This window comes from Schistocerca cancellata, chromosome 4, assembly GCF_023864275.1.
Source record: "Schistocerca cancellata isolate TAMUIC-IGC-003103 chromosome 4, iqSchCanc2.1, whole genome shotgun sequence".
In the NCBI taxonomy this organism is placed as follows: Eukaryota; Metazoa; Arthropoda; class Insecta; order Orthoptera; family Acrididae; genus Schistocerca; species Schistocerca cancellata.
In genome coordinates this window covers 779,382,249-779,403,764 of record NC_064629.1, presented here as the reverse complement: position 1 = coordinate 779,403,764, position 21,516 = coordinate 779,382,249, and the positions used below count along the sequence as shown (strand labels likewise).

The following is a 21,516-nucleotide window of genomic DNA, read 5'->3' as shown; positions in this document are numbered from 1 at the left end:
GCTGGCTGGAGCACAGTGGATGTATTCATCTCATAGCACTGACCAACATTTGTCACTCAGCAGACAGTTTTGTTACTTTCACTAGTGAAGTAACTTCACATTCTTCACTTTGAGCCACTAAATTCAGTGTCAGGCTCAGGATAACTAGTCATTCTTTTCTGAAGTCGTGTAAACAGTAATATAGGAGAGTCTGAAAGTGCATGTTTAGAGTATCCAAAGCTGTGCACAAAGACGGATGTCTAGTGGCAATAACCTTAACTGAAACATGGTAACCAGGTGCTCTAGAGTGGCTGAACACTTAACTGTCAGTGCTGAAAATGATAAGTTGTTCAATGTTTTTGAACGTCTTTCCTCAACACGTTTGCTGTGGCTGACACTTGTTTCCACGATCAACACGCCAGTGCAGATAACTCTTATAAGCGGCGCATTTGTTAGCTGAGTACTCAGGCTGGTTTGTTCAGCTGTGCACTTGTGTTAGTTCAAGCAAGATGCAACGTTTGCTGTCTGCAGTTGTTTTTGTCTTTAGTCCTCTGTCTTCCGCATTGTTTGCAATGGTGGCGCATCAACACACTCTGGCACTTTTTAACCCAAAAAGAGTAAGAGTAGTGAACAATATGATGACCATGAGTTACTGAGTTTGTTAGAAGATAGTGATGATGAGTTCAGAAGGGACAAACCAAAGAAGGGTGGCTGGAATTTGCAGACTGCAGAAACATATCATAGTGATGAGTGTGGAAGCAGAAATGTAGAATGTTTAGTGACAGTTCGGAATCAGACGATACGGACAACGACGAGGAAATTGCCGACTATAAAGAACCCACACTCGTACTGCAGCTTGTAGTTGAAACAAACGTTAACACACGTATTTTTGAGCAAAAATACGAAAGAGGGCTGTAGGATTAGTAACTGGAAACCTGTAAGTATATGAGAAATACTAGTCTTCCTGGGTTTTTCATTACACTTGGGAAATGTCAAATATGCCCGATTACAAGACTACTGGAAGAAAGACCTGCTGTTCGAAAATAGAGGAATAGCGACGAGTATGGGCAGACAGATATTTGCTTATCTTATGCTCACTGCATTTTGCAATAAATCTAGTAGACTGAAACCAGATGATTGACTATATAAGGTACACCCTATATTGAATTATTTTAACAGGATGATGTCAGGTGTTTTATCCAGGTCATGATCGATCTTTAGATGAATCAATTCTTTGGAGGGGATAATTGTCATTTAGAACACAGGACTAAAGATGTACATCAAATTGTACATGCTAAATGATCCAGATGGTTTCGTAAATAAGTGCACTGTGTACACGGGGATGTGTGGTGGTATGGGGGAAAAGGGCATGCTGAAAAGATAGTACTACATTTGTTAGAAGAGAAGCTGCATGTTGGCCATCACGTTTACACGGACAATTTTTACAACAGCTTTGGTTTAGCTAAAGCCCTGTTGAATGCAAAAGCACATTGCACTGGAATATGAAGGGTAAATAGGAGAAATACCATTAAAGACGTGGTATGTGCAAAACTGGGGAAAGGAGACACTGTTGCACAATATTCGGATGACGTAGTGATCAGCAAATGGAAGAATAGATGAGGTCTATGTTTCCACAGAATCATCTAAATACGATGGGAAGTGTACTGAATGCACGTCAGCAAATAGTCTCAAAACCACTGCCAATTATCAAATATAATAGTTGTATGTCTGGGACCGATAGGCAGGACCAGATGTTGTATTATTTATGTGAACGAGACTATTTGCTGGCCGAAGAAATTCTTCCCTGTAACTGACATGCTAATGTTAAATTCACATTACCTATATAATAAATACTCAGGGCATAAAATGATGTATGATTATAGAATACAAATAATAAAGGGAGTACTCCCACCAATGGACGTTCCAAAAGGTGTGTGTAACAAATAACGCTCGCGCGCAAAAGCAGGACGCAATTGAAGGGAAGAAGCAAGTTATGAGGAAACGATGTACTAAGTGTGCATAACGTGTCCAAACACCTGTATTCTGTTGTAACTGCTGCACAATTACACATCCATAATGTAATGGTATGTCGTATCTTCAGAGGAAGATCAGTTCGTGTTTGATTTGTAAAGTGTTTGTTTTATTTGATAGCCAAGTAAAACGTTGTTACATTGATTGCTCAGAACATGTTTCTGTACAGTATGTAGACTTATTTGTGGTTTGCTGTAAAAACATCACCTCTACACCTTGCAAACTTATTTATGTGGGATTGTGTTTCCGTAGCACCACATTGCAGATGAGTCTGCTTTCTTTTTCTCTGTTTGTTAAACCTTTGGTGTTTTCAGGCTGTAATTCTTTCTCAATGGAGCAGATTTATCGCTTGTTTAAATTGCATTTTCTTTCCAGTTTGCAATAAAATCAATAAATCGGAGGTGGTGTTAGAATTGTTTGCAATAAATGAATATGACGCTTGTAAATGTCAGACAGCATGCACATTTATTACGTGATCAGCATGCAGCTAAAGTGTACTTGTGTTTCTGTATCTAGCAACACCTCTTTAGCAGATGATATATTCACTGTCAATATTACGTACGTGGAAAACCTGAACTTACAAGTTTCGCAGGGGTATGATTTCAGCTACCTGCTCACGTGCACTTAAGTGTCCACCTAGAGCATCAGCAGCCTGCACTGGTGACCGCAGTGAATGTATCAAGTTGCTATAGTATACTCAGGATTTTAAGTTTCTGTCAAAATAATAAAGATAAGATCTCAGGGTTTCGAGTTACGGGGTTAATGTCAGTAAAGTGTTTATTTACACAAGTGTTCAGTATCATTAATTTGTCTGTGTCCACTTCAAAACTAAAAATATTTGTTTCTTCAAATTTATTCGTAATATTCACACTGCTTACAAAATAAAATTGGTTGTATCCTACTTAAGAATGCCAGTTTTGTATAATTAACTGTTGGAGTTGGAGGGTTTGTTTGCTTGTCAGAAAGTTTGATTTTTTATATCAATATATGATAGATATTGTATCCAAATGTCTCAAACTTCTGATGGACACGTTAACTGACATGAGACTGCTAGTGGACACAACAGAGCCCCAGGCCAGGCCACGCCAGTTCGCATTAACAAAAACTTTGGTAATCACATAAAATAAAGATTCTTACATCCTCTTTATTTGTACATGTACTTAATAGGAAAAACTGACAAAGGGAAAAAACCTAAGATGCAGATAAGTATCAGCGCACCATGTGGATGCCGGCTGCTGCTGGTTAGTTATCTCACAAGAAGAATTAGAAACAAAAGTTAGTTGTGAACAGTACATACTCTATAATAAAAAGTTAATCACATCTACAATATACAGGGTGATCAAAAAGTCAGTATAAATTTGAAAACCTAATAAACCATGGAATGATGTAGATAGAGGGGTAAAATTGACACCTATAATTGGAATGACATGGGGTTTTATTAAAACAAAAAACAGTTCACAAAATGTCAGACAGGTGGCACTAGACAGAAAAACTTGCTACCGTGACAGGTGAGAGGTACGCAGATATGTTAGTCGCATCATCCCCAGCTTGGCCGATAAACACATGCTGAACGTATGATGTTTATGCAGGATGGTGCTCCACCCCATATTGCTAGATGCGTGAAAGATCTCTTGCGCGCGTCGTTTGGTGACGATCGTGTGCTCAGCCGCCACTTTCGTCATGCTTGGCCTCAGACCTCAGCCCGTGCGATTATTGGCTTTGGGGTTACCTGAAGTCGCAAGTGTATCATGATTGACAGACATCTCTAGGGATGCTGAAAGACGACATCCTACGCCACTGCCTCACCATAACTCCGGACATGCTTTACAGTGCTGTTCACAACATTATTCCTCGACTACAGCTATTGTTGAGGAATGATGGACATATTGAGCATTTCCTGTAAAGGACATCATCTTTGCTTTGTCTTAATTTGTTATGCTAATTACTGCTATTCTGATCAGATGAAGCACCATCTGTCAGACATTTTTTGAATGTTTGTATTTTTTTGGTTCTAATAAAACCCCATGTCATTCCAAGCACGTGTGTCAATTTGTACCTCTCTATCTACATTATTCCTTGATTTATTCAGTTTTCAAATTTATATTAACTTTTTGATCACCCGGTACAACTGATTAGGCAAGAAGAATTTACGATGCAGATATGCAGCAATCAGCGAAGACAGAGGTCGGTAGAGGTGTCAGTGTGTGACTACATTCTTTGCTCATTCCAAAACTTCAGACCTTCTATGAGTTTAAAGTATCAAAGTAACACTTGTGGTATCTTTCACACATTTTTAATTTTTTCCTTGTTTGTCGGGTAGTGGCCTTCTGTATATTGTGATATTGGACTGTTAAATTGTGGTAATCTTTGTATACTCCTGAAAAACATTGAGCAAGATATTGTACCCTAGTTCCTGCATACTAGTGTCAACTCAGTCAAGGAATAAAAGTTAATGCATATTACTGCAAGAAATATGCAGCAAGTAGAACTGTAAGAAGCCACAACTGCAATCAAGACTAAATGAGTCTGAAACCCAAGATTTCATTTACAGGTCATGTTCATCCAAAGTAGGTTTCATTAAAATGCATGTGACTGACTGCATTACAAACAGGTCATGCAAAGATTATTACATAGTGAAGCTTGTTGTCACCGATGGGCTCATGGCGTCATGTGAGAGTGCCATGCCCACTGGCAGCCTTGTGGTAGTCAAGTTAAAATAGAAGGCAGTCAGCTCGGCCTGTACCTTTGAATGTCCTGAGCTTCCTGTCTGAATGGAAGGAGTCACTCTGAACAAAATTGATATCTCCACCTCATGAAATCCTACTCTGAACATGAATCTGGATGCTACACACTTTTATGATGAAAATATCTAATAAGTTTCTTAACAAGCTCTTTAATGTATTTCTCCCAAGTACATTCTTAAATTGTTTTTGTGTGAAGTGAGAAATGTAGATTTCTGCTGCTTGGACACCTGATATGGAAAGCTTCCCTTGAAACATTTTGAAGACCAACTTTTCAGAGTGCTGCTGTATTGTAGGCTCCCATGGACACAAGCATTCACATTAATAAAATGGTGTATTTTGGGCCCTTTTGAAGAATGAGTCTGTACTTTTAAAAGTTTTACTAATTACCCGAATATTGCAACTATAGTTTTATGGTATGAATTTTCACTCTGTAGTAGAGATTCAATAGATTCTGGAAACCATCCCCCAGGCTGCAGCTAAGCTGTGTGTCCGCAATAGCATTTATTTCAAGACTGCTAGTCCTGCGAGGTATGTGAAACTGCTGTGAAGTTTAAGGGGTAGATGAAGTGAAGCTGTGAGGGCGGATCTGTCACACTTGGATAGCTTCCTACAAAAGGCTAAGATGCCAGGTTTGAATACTGGCCTGCCACAGTTTTAATTACGTAGAAAATTTCAAACAGTTCAGTGTTTGTTAAAATTACTTTCAGAAAAATTTGTACAACACTTTGTGAAATTCATGCGGCAGGTTGCAGTGAGAAGCTTGGAATTTATTATATGAGAGGGACTGGAATTAAAATTAGTTTGGTTGACAGTGTGATTCTGAACTGTAGGTGGAGCACTACTGAATACAACAGCCTATTAAAAGAACTATACCTTGACAATTGTGTGAATTAAATTAGGAGCATACTGCGTCAATTGTGGGGTGCATTGTAGAAACAATATGCCCAGCTCAGCCTTCTGAACCTCCTGCTTTTTATTTATAGAATAAGTTGCCGTCACTTCTACCATTACTCCTAACAAAAGGCCTAAGATCCTTTTCCTAGCACAGACATGTAATAAATCTCTCTTTGCCAGTATTTTGACACTTCAGCTGAGTGTGTGGCAGCATTGTTTTTCTAAGGGGTCACAGCTGAGACTTTACTTGGCAGCACGAGACATTCATCCTAAGCAGCTTATCAACACCCTGATTTATGTGGCTTGATATTTCCTTTTCTTGATAAACATTTCTAGATTTTCATGTAAGACATGTGACATAGTGGTGGTAAAGTAAATGGATCCAGGAAGTATGTGCCTGTCTATGGTATAGCTGCTATTACTTTCAACATTACAGTATGTTGGCTACCAGTATGGTAGTGAGACTGTTTGGTGGCAGATTACCAAATTGTTTCTTGCAGAAGTCAGAGCTATCCCATATTTACCATCAGATTTATCATACTTGCTACTGGAATTAACCTAAGACATGTGGCTAATATGCTGTCACCTCTATATTACGAAATTAACTACATATTATCACTGCAGCCAGGTGGCTAGCACGAGTTTTGGTGTTCTTGTAAAGACAAGTCATTTTAGATTATAACATCATTTAGTTTAGTACTGATTACATGGTAAATAGGTGTATTAGTGTGCTTTTTAAGTGTACCATTAACCTAGAACTTTGTCTGACAGCTTCATGGTGAATGTGGAGAATTTGACCTGTTGCTTCAGTTAGAAGCTGGTGAGCCTCAAGCAGTTGCAGGTGTAGACAGGTTACGACAAACTTCCAGCAGCAAATTGAAAAGTAAGAATGTAGGGAAATCAGTAAAGAGAAAGTGTTGCTGTTACGTAGTTCCCATGGAAGAGGTGTTGGCCAACTTTTGCAGGATGAACTAGGATCAGAATACAAGGTCACTAGTTTATTTTAAAGCTAGTGCTGGTCTGGAGCAGGTGACAGAGGATTTAGGATAACTTTGCAAAGATTTCACTAAGGAAGATACTGTGGCTATAGTGGGTGGGCCAGGTAATAGTATCAGCAGAGATCCTGGGTACAGTATCGAGTGTGACCTGGCAAAGATTGCATCAGCATCGAAGAATACTAGTGTTTAGTTTGTATCTGTTCTTGGATGCCATGACCGATCCATTTGAACTCTTCTGTCAAGAGAGTTAATTTGGAGTTGGAACAGCCGCTTGTCGGGTGCAGGGTCACACATTGGTTTGGTTCCTGTTGATTCTCTGAATAGGTGGGATTAAACTAGGCATGGCCTTCACCTCAACAGGAAAGGGGATGGATAAACTGGCTAGGAAAATAGCAGGAAAGTTAAAGGGGGCAGCACTGTCATCAGTGATAAAATACTAGTGGTTATAGGGTTCAGAAAAGACCCTTTTTTTAGGGTAGGAAGGACAGAAAGAAACAAAGTTTTAAGAGAGGTTAGGATTGAGACAAACCTTCAGTTTGAGAAAGAAACAAAAAAACCTATTTCTAGCTTATTAAATCAGCACAAACAGCTATTGGTTAGGAATTTTCAACAACAATCAGCAGAAATTTCAACTCTACCCAAATTCAGCTCAGTCAATGTGAAATGTTAGCTATCTTTATTGCATCAAAATATTCAAGGACTGAGAAATAAAATTAATGAATAAATTATCTGCATAGATGAATTAGTCCTCAAACCCAGCTGACATAATCTGCCTCTCTGAACATCTTACCACTGGTATGGAACTTTTAAATCTTACAGGATTTAGGTTAGCATCTCACTTTTGTAGAACAGAAATGGAGAAAGGAGTAGTTGCCACATTCATGAGGAACTGTCATAAATTTAAGAACAGACATTCATAAATTTTATCTAGAACAGCATATGGAAGCATGTGCAACAGAAGTAGAATTTCACAAAAAATCCTTCGTAATATTAAGTGTATATCAAGCACCTGCAGGTAACTTTAATTTGTTCATAAACCACCTTGAAGCTGTACTGGCCCATTTAACAACCATAAACAAAGAAATAGTGGTTGCTGGTGATTTCAATGTAGATTTCCTTAAAGACTCTCCCAATAAGAACTTATTTGAGTTAGTAACACTATCATTCAACTTAATTCCCACTGTAAAGTTCCCAACTAGGGTAGCCAATTGCTCACAGCCAGCCATTGATAATATCTTTATAGAAAAGTCCAATGAACAAAATTATAGTACCAATAGTCAGCAGCCTCTCAGACCATGACATGCGGTTCCTTCTGTTAAATGTTATTACTGAACAAGACATGAAATCTGTTAAATCTGAGCTCAAGAGAGTAATAAATAAGCCAAAAATTGATTATTTTAGGACACTCCTCAGAGACATTCACTGGAGTGATGTTTACAGTGCTCATGGCATGAAGGAAAAATAAAACACTTTTGCTACTAAAGTTCTTACCTTATTTGAACACTGTTTTCTCCCAAAACTAACCATGGTTAGAGCAAAGTCTACAAAGAAGCCATGGATTACTCAAGGAATAGATGTATCTTGTAAAACAAAAAGAAAACTGTATTTGTCAATCAGCAACAGTTCTGATGTTGATGCTATAGCACATTACAAGAAATACTGCAAAATATTAAAGACTGTAATACAGACATCAAAGCAAATATATTACAAGGAAAAAGCTAGTCATATCAGATAACAAAATAGACAATATGGGACATAGTGAAAGAGTAGACCAGTAGAACAGGACATGAAGAGGGACAAATAGCAGTAAGAGTAAATGATACGTAAGTGACAGATATGTATAGTGTCGCAGAACATTTTAACGAATATTTTATAACTGTGACTGAAAAAGATGGGGTTGTCAGATTCTGTAAATGATGTTACGGAATACCTCGGACCACACATTTCAAGTAACTTCCATAATATGAATGTGACGCTCACTACCCCAGCAGAAGTAATATCCATCTTAAAATCTTTAAAATCCAAAAACATCTAGTGGGTCTGATGAAATATCAACAAAGTTAATTAAATAATATGATTCTAAATTAACATACTAAGCTATCTGTGTAACCAGTTGTTTATCAGTGGAATATTTCCTGGATGGTTGTAATATGCTGAAGTTAAGCCACTGTTTATGAAGGAAGATAAAGAAATAGTGTCACATTACCATCCAATTTCACTTTTGTCAGCATTCTCAAAAATTTTAGAAAAGGTAATGTACGGTCGGCTTCATAACCATCTTATCACAGATAACATACCGCCAAAGTCGCAGTTCAGATTTATAAAGGGTTCTGATATTGAGAAGGCTATTTACTCTTACAGTGAAAATGTACTTAATTCATTAGACACAAAATTCCAGGTGACTGGTATATTTTGTGATCTGTCAAAGGCATGTGACTGTGTAAATCAAATATCCTTTTAAGTAAATTAAAATATTACGGTGTAACAGGAAATGCTGCAAAAATGCTTCAAATCTTATATCTCTGGCAGGAAACAAAGGGAGTTATTAGCAAACAGATATGTATTAAGCTATCAGGCATCATCCAACAGGGAATTAATTACATGTGAGTCCCACAAGGTTCTATCTTAGGGCCCTTACTTTTTCTTGTGTATATCAATGACTTTTCATCAGTAACATTACCAGATGCCAAGTTTGTTTTGTTTGCTGATGATACAAACATTGCAGTAAATAGCTTATCAATCGATAACTGACCACGCTAAAGTTTACACGCTTTTATGCTAGCTTAGACGCTGCAACTAGACTGCATAATCAGACAGTGAGCGCGGATGCTTATAAGTGTCAGACGCTCTGGCTCGTGGCTTGTTGTGATGCTTGTAAGCGTCACAAGGATTTAAAGTTACTTACTTTGTACAAAAAGGTGTGCATTATTCAGGAACACACATTTTCAATAACTTGCCAGCAGCCATAAAAAGTCTCTCTCTCTCTCTCTCTCTCTCTCTCTCTCTCTCTCTCTCTCTCTCTCTCTCTCTCTCTCACACACACACACACAGTGGGGATGGGGGTGGCTATATAACATGAAGTCAAAGCTGAAGCAGTCTCTGTGACACGTTTTGATATTGACCATCCTACAAACATTTCCATTTGGTTACTGTGCATCTTCACTGATGGCAGCTTGTTTTAGTTGCAGTAAACTTCCTTGCTTTCTAGTAATACATCTAGAATACTAACTGGGTAATTTTCTTGTAGCATATAAAGTAATATTTTCTCTTCAGAGTCCTCCAGTGTAGACTAGAAGACTGACATGTTACATTTTGTTCATGTCAATGCTGGCTGTAATTCCCATTAGACAGTTTTTGTGCTGTTAAGTGTACTAGCCTGCTGCTCCTGCTCCATGTGTACTGGAAGTGGTTTTTTTGTCTTGCTACTTTTTGTATGATTTATCCAGGTTTCTGCATATATCATGTGCTTAAAATATGAAGTTGAATGAATTGATGTGGTGATCTGCCTAAGAATTTACAGTGAATTGCTAGTTTGAAACACATGTAAAAAAAAAAAAAAAAAAAAGGGGGGGGGGCAGTTACGCTCACATAATGCTAGGTACAGATATCTGGCTAAAACATGAAATTGGCGGCAGTATAGCAATAGGATACACTAATGAGAAGTAGATGCAGTATTTGCCACACTAGACAAGAAACCCAAAACCACAGAGAGAGAGATTGAAGCAGCATGTTAGATTGTATAAAACTTCATATGAAGTATGGGAATAAACTTAGTTGGGTCCTTATATGGAGAACTTCAGAGAGAACCTCAGGTAACTAGTAGGTAGAACATCTGTGGCCTAAGTTTAGAAGAACAGTTGAACAAACACTAGATTGCTATTTATGTAGTATAACAGTTTTTGATGGAAGGAACTTTCTGTGGTATACGGTCTCTGTAATGAAATGGGTGCGTGGGTGAGTTTGCTTGTGAGCTGCTGTTCAGTTCAACACCCATCTGCTGTAGAATCTTAGAACATTTTCTAAGCTCAAACATAAGGAGATGTCGAAAAGAATGACCTCCTCCTGTGAAATCATTGTGGCTTTTGACATTCTGAAAGCCATGGATACAGGCAGTTGTGCAGTTGCAGTATGTTTTGACTTCAAAAAGCATCTGACTGAGTACAGTACCACAACTTATTAATAAAAGTAAGATCGTATGTGGCATAAAACAAAGTTTGTCATCTGGCTGAGGATTACTGAATAGGCAGGATCTGGGGTGGTGAGTCATTGATAAATGTGGAAGTAACTTCATTCATGTCCCAGGGAAATGTGTTGGGACCGTTTCTGTTTATGTTGTGTATTAATGATCTGGGAGACTATGTTAATAGTAACTAATGAGTCAGTATCAAACTTTCATTGTGGTAAATGTACTGGTATTTTTTCGAGTACATGTATAATATGTGATTGAATTGCATGTTGTGGCTAATAATTTCATATATGTTCTTAGGGAAAGTTTGGCATTCGCTGCAGAACCTGTTTTTACAAGTCTTGCAGAATTAATAAAGGACTCGGGTACTGCATCTTCAGACCACAGTTCTGGTCAGAAGGGAGAGAAATTGTATGAAGTAGAAATTAAACATGGATTGGTCCAGGTAATTTTGTTTTCTGTATTCCTTTGGTTTCTTATTTCCTTTGTAATGTATTTGCCATGACATCATGTTGTACAGAATGAACATTTGATACAAAATACTGCTTTACCTAAACTCAGTGTGGTAACATTACTCCATCTGAACAATGTTAATTGACTTTACCTAATGAAGCACCAGATCGTGAACACTATACACACACAAAACAGTTTACTCACAATGATTGTAGTTTACTGTTCTTTCAGAAAGTGTCTGCAATTTTTCAAAATTTCTGTAATGGGTTCAGGAATACTGCACTGTCTCTGAGTTATAAATATTGTTATTTTTTGTGAGATTTCTTTACAAATCAGAACCTGTGTGATACTCATCTGTTTAACAGATTGGAGAAGGACTTGTTTTTCTGCACAACAATGTCAAACTGCTGCATGGCAACATCAACCCAGAAACTATTTTAGTAAACCAACAAGGGGCTTGGAAAATTTTTGGCTTTGACTTCTGCATTTTGAATTCAAGTAACCCAGAAGCAGAGGTGAGTGACATTTAATTTCTGTAATTATTAATTTGAGTATTCGTGAAAGTTTGGTATGTACTAATTGTGCGATTGTTCTCTGTACATGAATAATCATTATTATTCAGTTGGCAGTTATGCACTTAATATAATTTGTATATTGATGAACGAAAAAATTAAGTTCATCACACTTATATAATCCAATAAAGGAGTGAACGCAGTTTTGTCATGATAATAATAGAAAGTGTGTAATATAAATCTACTGCTATGCATAGGTTAATGAAGAATCAATTTATAGGTTAAAAATTTTCCCTTCTTTACTATAGTCTTCTCCAGTTTCATTTTATTCTGCATTGTTGCTCACATCTGTATTGGAATGACGACAACGACAATGACAACAACAACAATAACAACAAAAAAGAGATAAATACTTGGAGGTAAAATATGGAAAGATTAGAACAACAGATAAATTCCAATGGATCCAACCCAGATGACTGGTCTGATGCGTCAGAGGAACAGCCAGAAAATTAGACCTTGCTTACAAACTAACACAGAACAGGTACAACACGAGCGATATCCTACAAGGACAAAATCAGGTGCAATAATTCAGTTATAAAACCAGAAGGACTCTGCATCAGAATGTCTTATACTACCGGGTGGTGCACGAAATGTGTTACTATTTTGTTTTTGAATATAAACTTTATTGTCAATACAATCTGAAAGGAACATGTACTACAATGAAGAGCCACCCATGGATATTTGTTCTAACTCAGCACATGCTCAATATGTCCACCATTTCGTTTCCTAACTTCCTTCAAACGAACACTGAAGTGTTTACTTCGTAGATTCTTACTTAAATTGCGTGTGAGTTTCGCATAGGAGGTGTAATTTCGAGTTTTAGTTACTGTAATCGTAAATTCAGGCAGATTGTAGCGCGGTCGTTAGGCATTTGTACAGGTTAGTTCATACATTCTTTGCATGTTTCCCTTGTGTTATCTAGGCACGGACTTGGGTTTCAGTAACTGTTGTTCAACATTGATTAGAACGTACACGGACTGTGACTGCTGTGTTCGGATGACGGCTGAGTTGGCATCCCTTCGCTCACAGCTGCAAGTGGCGCTGACTTTGGTCGCGCAGTTTGAGGCTGTTGCCAATGAGCACCACTGTGGGGAGCCGGACTTGGGTATCACGGGGATGTCAACCTCGTCCCTTCTGTCCCCAGATTGGTCTGCTGCTGTGGTTGCCCCGGTTGCTGCCCGCAGTGGGGCTGAACCCTCGCCTGTGGTTGATTAGGAGGTCGTTCCAAGGCATGGCAGGCAGCAAAAGACGTCCCCGGAGGCTGATCAGACAGCCTCCCCGGTGCGTCTGACGAATAGGTTTCAGGTACTGTCTCTGGCTGTGCCAGATGCAGCTGCCTGCCCTGTTTCAGAGGATGATTCTCAGCCTTCAAGGTCCGGGCAGTCGCAGAGGGTGGGCTTATTGGTAGTTAAGAGCTCCAATATTAGGCGCGTAATGGGGCCCCTTAGGGATATGGCAGCTAAGGAGGGGAAGAAATCCAGTGTGCACTCTGTGTGGAGTCATTCCTGATGTGGAAAGGGTCCTTCCGGATGCCATGAAGAGCACAGGGTGCAGCCAGCTGCAGGTGGTGGCACATGACGGCACTAATGACGTGTGTCACTCTGGATCTCAGGAAATTCTCTCTGGATTTCAGCAGCTATCTGATTTGGTGAAGGCTGCCGGTCTTGCTTACGAGATGAAGCATCTGCATCATCGTTGACAGAACAGACTGTGACCTTTGGTGCAGAGCCGGGTGGAGGGTCTGAATCAGAGGCTCAGACAGTTTTGCGACCGTGTTGGCTGCAGATTCCTTGACTTGCGCCATAGGGTGGTGGGTTTTCGGGTTCTGCTGAATAGGTCAGGAGTTCACTACACTCAGCTGGCGGCTACACAGATAGCGGAGGCTGTGTGGCATGGACTGGGCCGTTTTTTAGGTTAGAAGGCCTCGGGAAAGTACGGGGTGGGATGCAATCTCCAAGGGTGCATGGCAAATACAGGACGTGCTTGGATCAAGGAACAGTCGGAATTGTAGTTGTAAATTGTTGTAGTTGTGCTGGGAAAGTCCCTGAGCTTAAAGTGCTAATAGAAAGCACAGAAGCTGAAATTGCTATAGGCACAGAAAGCTGGCTAAAGCCTGAAATAAGTTCTGCAGAAATTTTTATGAAGTCTCAGACGGTGTTCAGGAAAGATAGATGATGCAGAATTGGTGGTGGAGTGTTTGTGTCTGTCAGTAGTGGTTTATCTTGTAGTGAAGTCGAAGTAGATACACCGTGCGAACTGGTTTGGGTGGAGGTTATACTTAACAGCCGAACTAAGTTGTTAATTGGCTCCTTCTACTGACCCCCAGACTCCGATGATACAGTTGCTGAACAGTTCAGAGAAAATTTGAGTCTCGTAACAAATAAATACCCCACTCATACGGTTATAGTTGGTGGGGACTTCAACCTTCCCTCGATATGTTGACAAAAATACTTGTTCAAAACCGGTGGTAGGCAGAAAACATCTTTAGAGATTGTCCTAAATGCTTTCTCCGAAAATTATTTCAAGCAGTTAGTCCACGAATCCACGCGAATTGTAAATGGTTGTGAAAACACACTTGACCTCTTAGCCACAAACAATCCAGAGCTAATAGGCAGCATCATGACTGATACAGGGATTAGTGATCACAAGGTCGTTGTAGCTAGGCTCAATACCATTTCTTCCAAATCCACCAGAAACAAACGCAAAATAATTTTATTGAAAAAAGTGGATAAAGTGTCACTAGAAGCCTTCCTAAGAGACGATATCCATTCCTTCCAAACTGACTATGCAAATGTAGACAAGATGTGGCTCAAATTCAAAGATATAGTAGCAACAGCAATTGACAGATTCATACCTCAAAAATTGGCAAGAGATGGAACTGATCCCCCATGGTACACAAAACAGGTCCGAATGCTGTTGCAGAGGCAACGGAAAAAGCATGCGAAGTTCAGAAGAACGCAAAATCCCAAAGATTGGCTAAAATTTACAGATGCGCGAAATTTGGCATGGACTTCAATGCGAGATGCCTTTAATAGGTTCCACAACGAAACATTGTATCGAAATTTGGTAGAAAATCCGAAGAAATTCTGGTCGTATGTAAAGTACACAAGCAGCAAGACCCAGTCAATACCTTCGCTGCGCAGTGCCGATGGTAGTGTTACCGACGACTGTGTCGCTAAAGCGGAGTTACTGAACGCGGTTTTCCGTAATTCCTTCACCAGGGAAGACGAATGGAATATTCCAGAATTTGAAATACGAACAGCTGCTAGCATGAGTTTCTTAGAAGTAGATACCTTAGGGGTTGCGAAGCAACTCAAATCGCTTGATACGGGCAAGTCTTCAGGTCCAGATTGTATACCGATTAGGTTCCTTTCAGATTACGCTGATACAATAGCTCCCTACTTAACAGTCATATACAACCACTCGCCCACCGATAGATCTGTACCTACAGATTGGTAAAATTGCGCAGGTCGCACCAGTGTTTAAGAAGGGTAGTAGGAGTAATCCATCGAACTACAGACCTATATCTTTGAAGTCGGTTTGCAGTAGCATTTTGGAGCATATACTGTTTTCAAACATTATGTATCACCTCGAAGGGAACGATCTATTGATATGTCATCAGCATGGTTTCAGAAAACATCGTTCTTGTCCAACGCAGCTAGCCCTTTATTTGCACGAAGTAATGGCCGCTATCCACAGGGGATCTCAAGTTGATTCCGTATTTCTAGATTTCCGGAAAGCTTTTGACACCGTTCCTCACAAGCGACTTCTAATCAAGCTGCAGGCCTATGGGGTATCGTCTCAGTTGTGTGACCGGATTCGTGATTTCCTGTCAGGAAGGTCGCAGTTCGTAGTAATAGACGGCAAATCATCGAGTAAAACTGAAGTGATATCAGGTGTTCCACAGGGAAGCATCCTGGGACCTCTGCTATTCCTGATCTATATAAATGACCTGGGTGACAATCTGAGCAGTTCTCTTAGGTTGTTCACAGATGATGCTGTAATTTACTGTCTAACAAGGTCATCCAAAGACCAGTATCAGTGGCAAAGCAATTTAGAAATGATTGCTGTATGGTGTGGCAGGTGGCAGTTGACACTAAATAACGAAAAGTGTGAGGTGATCCACACGACTTCCAAAAGAAATCTGTTGGAATTTGATTACTCGATAAATAGTACAATTCTCAAGGCTGTCAATTCAACTACGTACCTGGGTGTTAAAATTACAAACTACTTCAGTTGGAAAGACCACATAGATAATATTGTGGGGAAGGCGAGCCAAAGGTTGCGTTTCATTGGCAGGACACTTAGAAGATGCAACAAGTCCACTAAAGAGACAGCTTACACTACACTCGTTCGTCCTCTGTTAGAATATTGCTGGGTAGTGTGGGATCCTTACCAGGTGGGATTGACGGAGGACATCGCAAGGGTGCAAAAAAGTGCAGCTTGTTTTGTATTATCACGTAATAGGGGAGAGAGTGTGGCAGATATGATTCGCGAATAGGGATTGAAGTCATTAAAGCAAAGATGTTTTTCGTTGCGGCGAGATGTATTTACGAAATTTCAGTCACCAACTTTCTCTTCCGAGTGCGAAAATATTTCGTTGAGCCCAACCTACATAGGTAGGAATGATCATCAAAATAAAATAAGAGAAATCATAGCTGGAACAGAAAGGTTTAGGTGTTCGTTTTTCCCGCGCGCTGTTCGGGAGTGGAATGGTAGAGAGATAGTATGATTGTGGTTCGACGAACCCTCCGCCAAGCACTTAAATGTGAATTGCAGGGTAATGATGTAGATGTAGTAATTTCCCTACGGTACATGTCTTCTGTAATTTCACTGCAGGCTTGAAGAATAAGTCTTCTGAGCTCCATTAAATCACGTGGACATTTTGGGAAAATTTTTTCCTTTAACTACCCCCAAAGAAAAAAGTCTCATGGATTGAGGGCTGGACTATTGGGGGGCCAATTTTGTCAGTCATTGAAGCGACCTGGAAATCTGGGTGAAATGATCCTCATGTCGAAATGCTTGTGTAAAGACTCCAACAGTGTTTGTAGTATGTGGCCGTGCTCCATCTTGCATGTACCACTGTGTGTTGAAGGGCAAGGCAGTAGCAAGAAGCTGTGGAATGAAGCTATTGCGAAGCGTGCTCAAATAACGCTCGCTGTTCACAGTTTCTTCAAAGAAAAAGGGTCCAATAAGTCCGTGACTGGAAATTGCTGCCCACGCTGTAATCCTCACTTTTAAGAATGCATTGAACGGAGTGTCTGGATATTCCCAGTTGCACTGCTGCCTTTCTACATGATTTCCTGGGACTTCTGTGTACAGCAGCTCTTACTGCTTCAATATTCTCCGGCGAACAAACAGGCTAAAGCCGAGGTCGCTTCGCTTCCAATACTGTTCCTTCCTGTACAAATTTGTCATACGTGTGGATGGTCTTCTTGCAAGGGACCCATCGTGTGTTAAACTGTTGTCGAAAATGCCTCTGAGTCTCAACAAGGCTTTTCGTTTCATGAAAAAGTAACACAATTGCCGATCGTTGCTGTGTCGTCAGTTTTCCATTGTCAGCCATTGCTGCTTACTAGTCTCCTAGCGGCAGAATCGTGAATTACACGTCATTTCGTAACTCATTTGTTTTTCCAAGCTCTGCTGGTAGTGCTGTAGAGATCCCAGCGGGATATCTAATGTGTGTTGTAAATTGTGAAAGAAACAATTGCTAACACGTTTCGTACGCCACCCTGTAAATGAAAAGGAAGAGTTGGAAGAACTTGAGAAAAAGGAAAGAAGGATTCTCAGGAAAATTGTGGGATCACAAACAATTGTTGATGGAAATTGGAAGAATAGGAAAAACAAAGTTCCAGACATGCACTGAACAATTAATGGACACAATGTGGAAAATCACAGTTGAAATTTTCAGGACACCTAACAAGAATGGACAAACACTGACTTACTGAAAAGCCTTAAATTACATCACATCATTGCAGTCCACCTCTAAGTGAGAAGAAGAGGTCAAAAGAGATGCACAAGAAACTGCTATTAAACTGGAGGTGATCCAAAACAGGGAAGAGTTCAGAAGCAAAGTCAACAGCTGAAAGTCATTTGCAGCAAAACCGCTAGCAAGGTGATCCACACGTTGCATTTCTGAGGAGGACAGAAAGGAAAAAGTGAAAGAATGAAGAAATTTTGGGAATAGAGGAAAAGAAAGGCCAAAGAGCCTGGTTTTCCCAAGTTTCCTTAAACTTTCTTATATGTAAATGCTAGATTGGTTTCTTTGAAAAGGTTACAGGTCATTTATTGCCCCCATATGTGACCTGTTAGTTTTTTGCTCTCTAATGCTCTCATTGCCAGTGGCACATTAAATGTGAATCTTCCTTCTAGTGCTACTTTTAATAATATTTAGTCAGTGGAATCAACATCTATCATAGAAAATCTTTTAGATGATTGCGGATCTGCTTTTTAGGGGAGGAGATTAGTGTTTAACATTCTGTCAACAATGAGGTCATTAGAGATGAAGCACAAGCTCAGATTAGGGAAGGGTGGAGAAGGAAAGTGGCCATGCCATTTTGAAGGAACTATCCTCGCGTTTGCCTTAATTGATTTATGGAAATCATGGAAAACCTAAATCAGGATGGCCAGATGTGGTTTTGAACCGTTGTCCTCCCAAATGTAAGTCACTGTACTAACTACTGCACTACCCTGCTTGATATCTGCTTTGTAGTCCAATGTTTCAGAGGTAGCAGAGCCATTCACCTGAGAAACACAGTAATGTACTGGGTGTCCATTTGAAGTTTTCCAGAATAAAAGTATAATATCTCGCTGACTTATGTATGTACATGCAGCCAAGTTATGTAACTACAGAAAGAATCTCGAAAGTTTTGTTTTTCATGGTTGGCAAGGTAATCCATTTCCTGTTGTCCGCAGTTAAAATGGCAACAGTACAACAGCAGGATCAATGTGTTTTGTAGCTTAACAGAGTTGCAACCTGTCACATCTGTATGACGACATTTTTGAATCCAGTATGGCTGTCAACTGCCTATGAGGAAAAGCATTTGATTTTTGGAACTATGAAATGATAACCACAGGTAATCCTTTACATCTCCTGGAAAGACATGGACCTCCGAAGAAAATTTGATCGTATTAAAGGAGCATTTCAATGAAGCCTGCATAAATCTGCTCATCTGCTAGTTTGCAGTTACAGAGTCCATATTCAACAATGTGTGATCTGTTGTACAAAAGACTATACCTAAGAATGTAAAAGATTCAAATGATTCACACAGTGCCCAAGAATGTAAAAGATTGAAATGATTCACACAATAAAACCTAATGACAAAGCTGCACATATGAACCAAGTGTTAGAAATGCTACAAAGGATTAAGGAGTCACATGGCTATCTCCAACATGTGTATTTTTCTCATGAAGCAACGTCTCATGTTAGTGGAGTTGTAAGCAGATGTAAATGTAGAATATGAGGTGATGAAAATCCACCTTGCGTATGATTTGGAGAGGGGGAAACCCCAAAAGTCAAAGTGTGGGCCACCTTAATGAGTAACATACTGATCTGGGTGCTATGCTTCTTTCAATGAACAGTGATTGGAGTTTTGTATCCAGATATGTAGGAACAATATGCCCTCCCTCAACTACCATATCAAACTGTCTTTCAAGAGGACAGAGCTCCACTGTCTTTCAGACTCGGCTTCAGGGAACACAATATGGATTGGCGGAGGTTGGCCAATTGCTGGGCCTACTAGGTCTCCAGACTTGACCCCTTTTGATTTTTTGTTGTGGTATTATGTAAAAAACAGTCCACAAGGTTAAGATAAAAAGTCTTCAGCACCTGAAAGACTGCATAAGCGATGCTACGGCAAGTTACACCAAACATGCTCCAAGCTACATGGGATGAGGTGGAATATTGTCTGGATATTTGTCATGGTATTAGGGGGTCTCATATTGATATCTATTGACAGCATGAAATTCAGGAAGATGTTTTTGAAATATTGTAAGCCATAAACATATAAGATAAATATTTTGTGAGTTACAGTGTGTTTATTTTGGATATCTTCCATTCAGACACTCCGTATTTCAACTGCACTGCATTAAAAAAAATGGATTATTTGCTCACTAGTTCATTATCCTGTAGTTGTAAAATGCCAAAGCCCATTTCTCGGATGTCTGCTGGGCTGCTGGGCGAGATTCTCCAGTTTCTTGTTTCAGGTATATCCACAACAATAAACTATGTTCAGGAACAACATACTGTGTTCTGACCTTTGACTGTCAGATTTTTGCCGCCTCAAGAGCAATGATGTGTTGCTGAAGAGCCTGTTTATGAAGCAAAGCTTGTGAGCAAAAGGGCCAGAAAGACAAAACCATTTTCCAGGCATTTTTATCTGCACACAAAATGAAATAAAAATGTAATGAGTAAGCACCCGAATCACAAAGCAGACTTAATAAATTCATTTTTCTTAGCACAGAATGTAAATAAAAGTTATCGAAAGAAGCAAAGTAATAGTATTAAATTTTTAACATGCAGAGCAAAACCAATAAATCCATAAATCCTAGCCAAGTAAATTCACTGTTAGTTTGAATTCTTAAAGACAAGACTGCAGCACTTCCATTCCATCTTGTAGTTCTGAATGGGCTAAAAACAAACAAAAAACCATTAGAAAGTTGTCAAAATAAATATCAACATATTATAATGATGTGTTTCAAATGATTCCATCTTATCAGAGGAATAAGAAACTGAAATTGACTACTGATTAGGCAAAGTATTGGATTTCCCACTTTACGTAAGTAGTTACCTTATCTGTATTGTCCATCCCAGCACACAGTTAGGACCGACCCAAACTTCCATATTTCCCAGTGTCTATGTCCCATAGTGATTGTTCACAAATTGCGTGATTCCTGCCCAGGGAGAGCCATTATTTTACTCTCCACATTGCCTTGCTTTGGCATAAAATATAGTAGGACAGCATCTGTATTTTACAATATCTGCACAGTTAGATGCAGTGTTCCTTTGAACAGCCATATTAAATGATGAAATGCATTCACAAATTATTTATACAATTGTATGACAGCTATATGATTTACTAGTAACGTATGAAAATTTGTGCCGGACAAGAACTTTAGCCCAGCTTGCTTCACAGTCTAACCACCTTGGCCATCCAAAGATTGAAAGACTTCAGACAATGTTATGTTGTAATCAAAAGTGTCTGTTCTATTAAATCAGCCATTGCAGTTACAAAGAACAATTTAATAAAGCACAAAAAGTGTTCATAAACTGAATTTTTGAATTTATAGAGTTAGTAGAACTAATCCTCAGCTAAAATTACTTTGTATTCAGTGGTAATATTTATCAACAACAAGATGGACTAGCCGTGGAGTCATCCATATCTGAAGTGCCAGCAGAGATTTTAGTTAGCCACCTAGAACTGAAAATATGCTGCAGCTGGGACACTTGCTTAAAAAAAACCACAACCGTTATAAATTTCGTTAATAATGTGCACAACAAAATAAATTTTACTGCTGAATACCGGAAAAGCAGAAAAGTAGTAGCATTGATATCCTAGATTTTTTGCATAGAAAATCACAACAGGCACATTTTTTAGATATACAGGAAAAAGACAATGCCACACCCCACCATATCCTCCTGAATTTGCTTAACGTATTCA

At 39.3% G+C, this 21,516-nt stretch overlaps 1 protein-coding gene across 4 annotated transcripts in view; it reads left to right on the top strand.

Moving 5' to 3' along the window:
* Positions 1-21,516, top strand: part of LOC126184628 (SCY1-like protein 2) — a 179,263-nt gene that overhangs the window by 58,076 nt on the left and 99,671 nt on the right. For all 4 annotated transcript variants that reach the window (XM_049927100.1, XM_049927097.1, XM_049927099.1 and 1 more), the window contains 2 exons: positions 11,133-11,277; positions 11,651-11,800. In XM_049927100.1, coding sequence (XP_049783057.1) covers positions 11,133-11,277; positions 11,651-11,800 — 295 coding nt within the window. The remainder of the gene's footprint in view (positions 1-11,132; positions 11,278-11,650; positions 11,801-21,516) is intronic.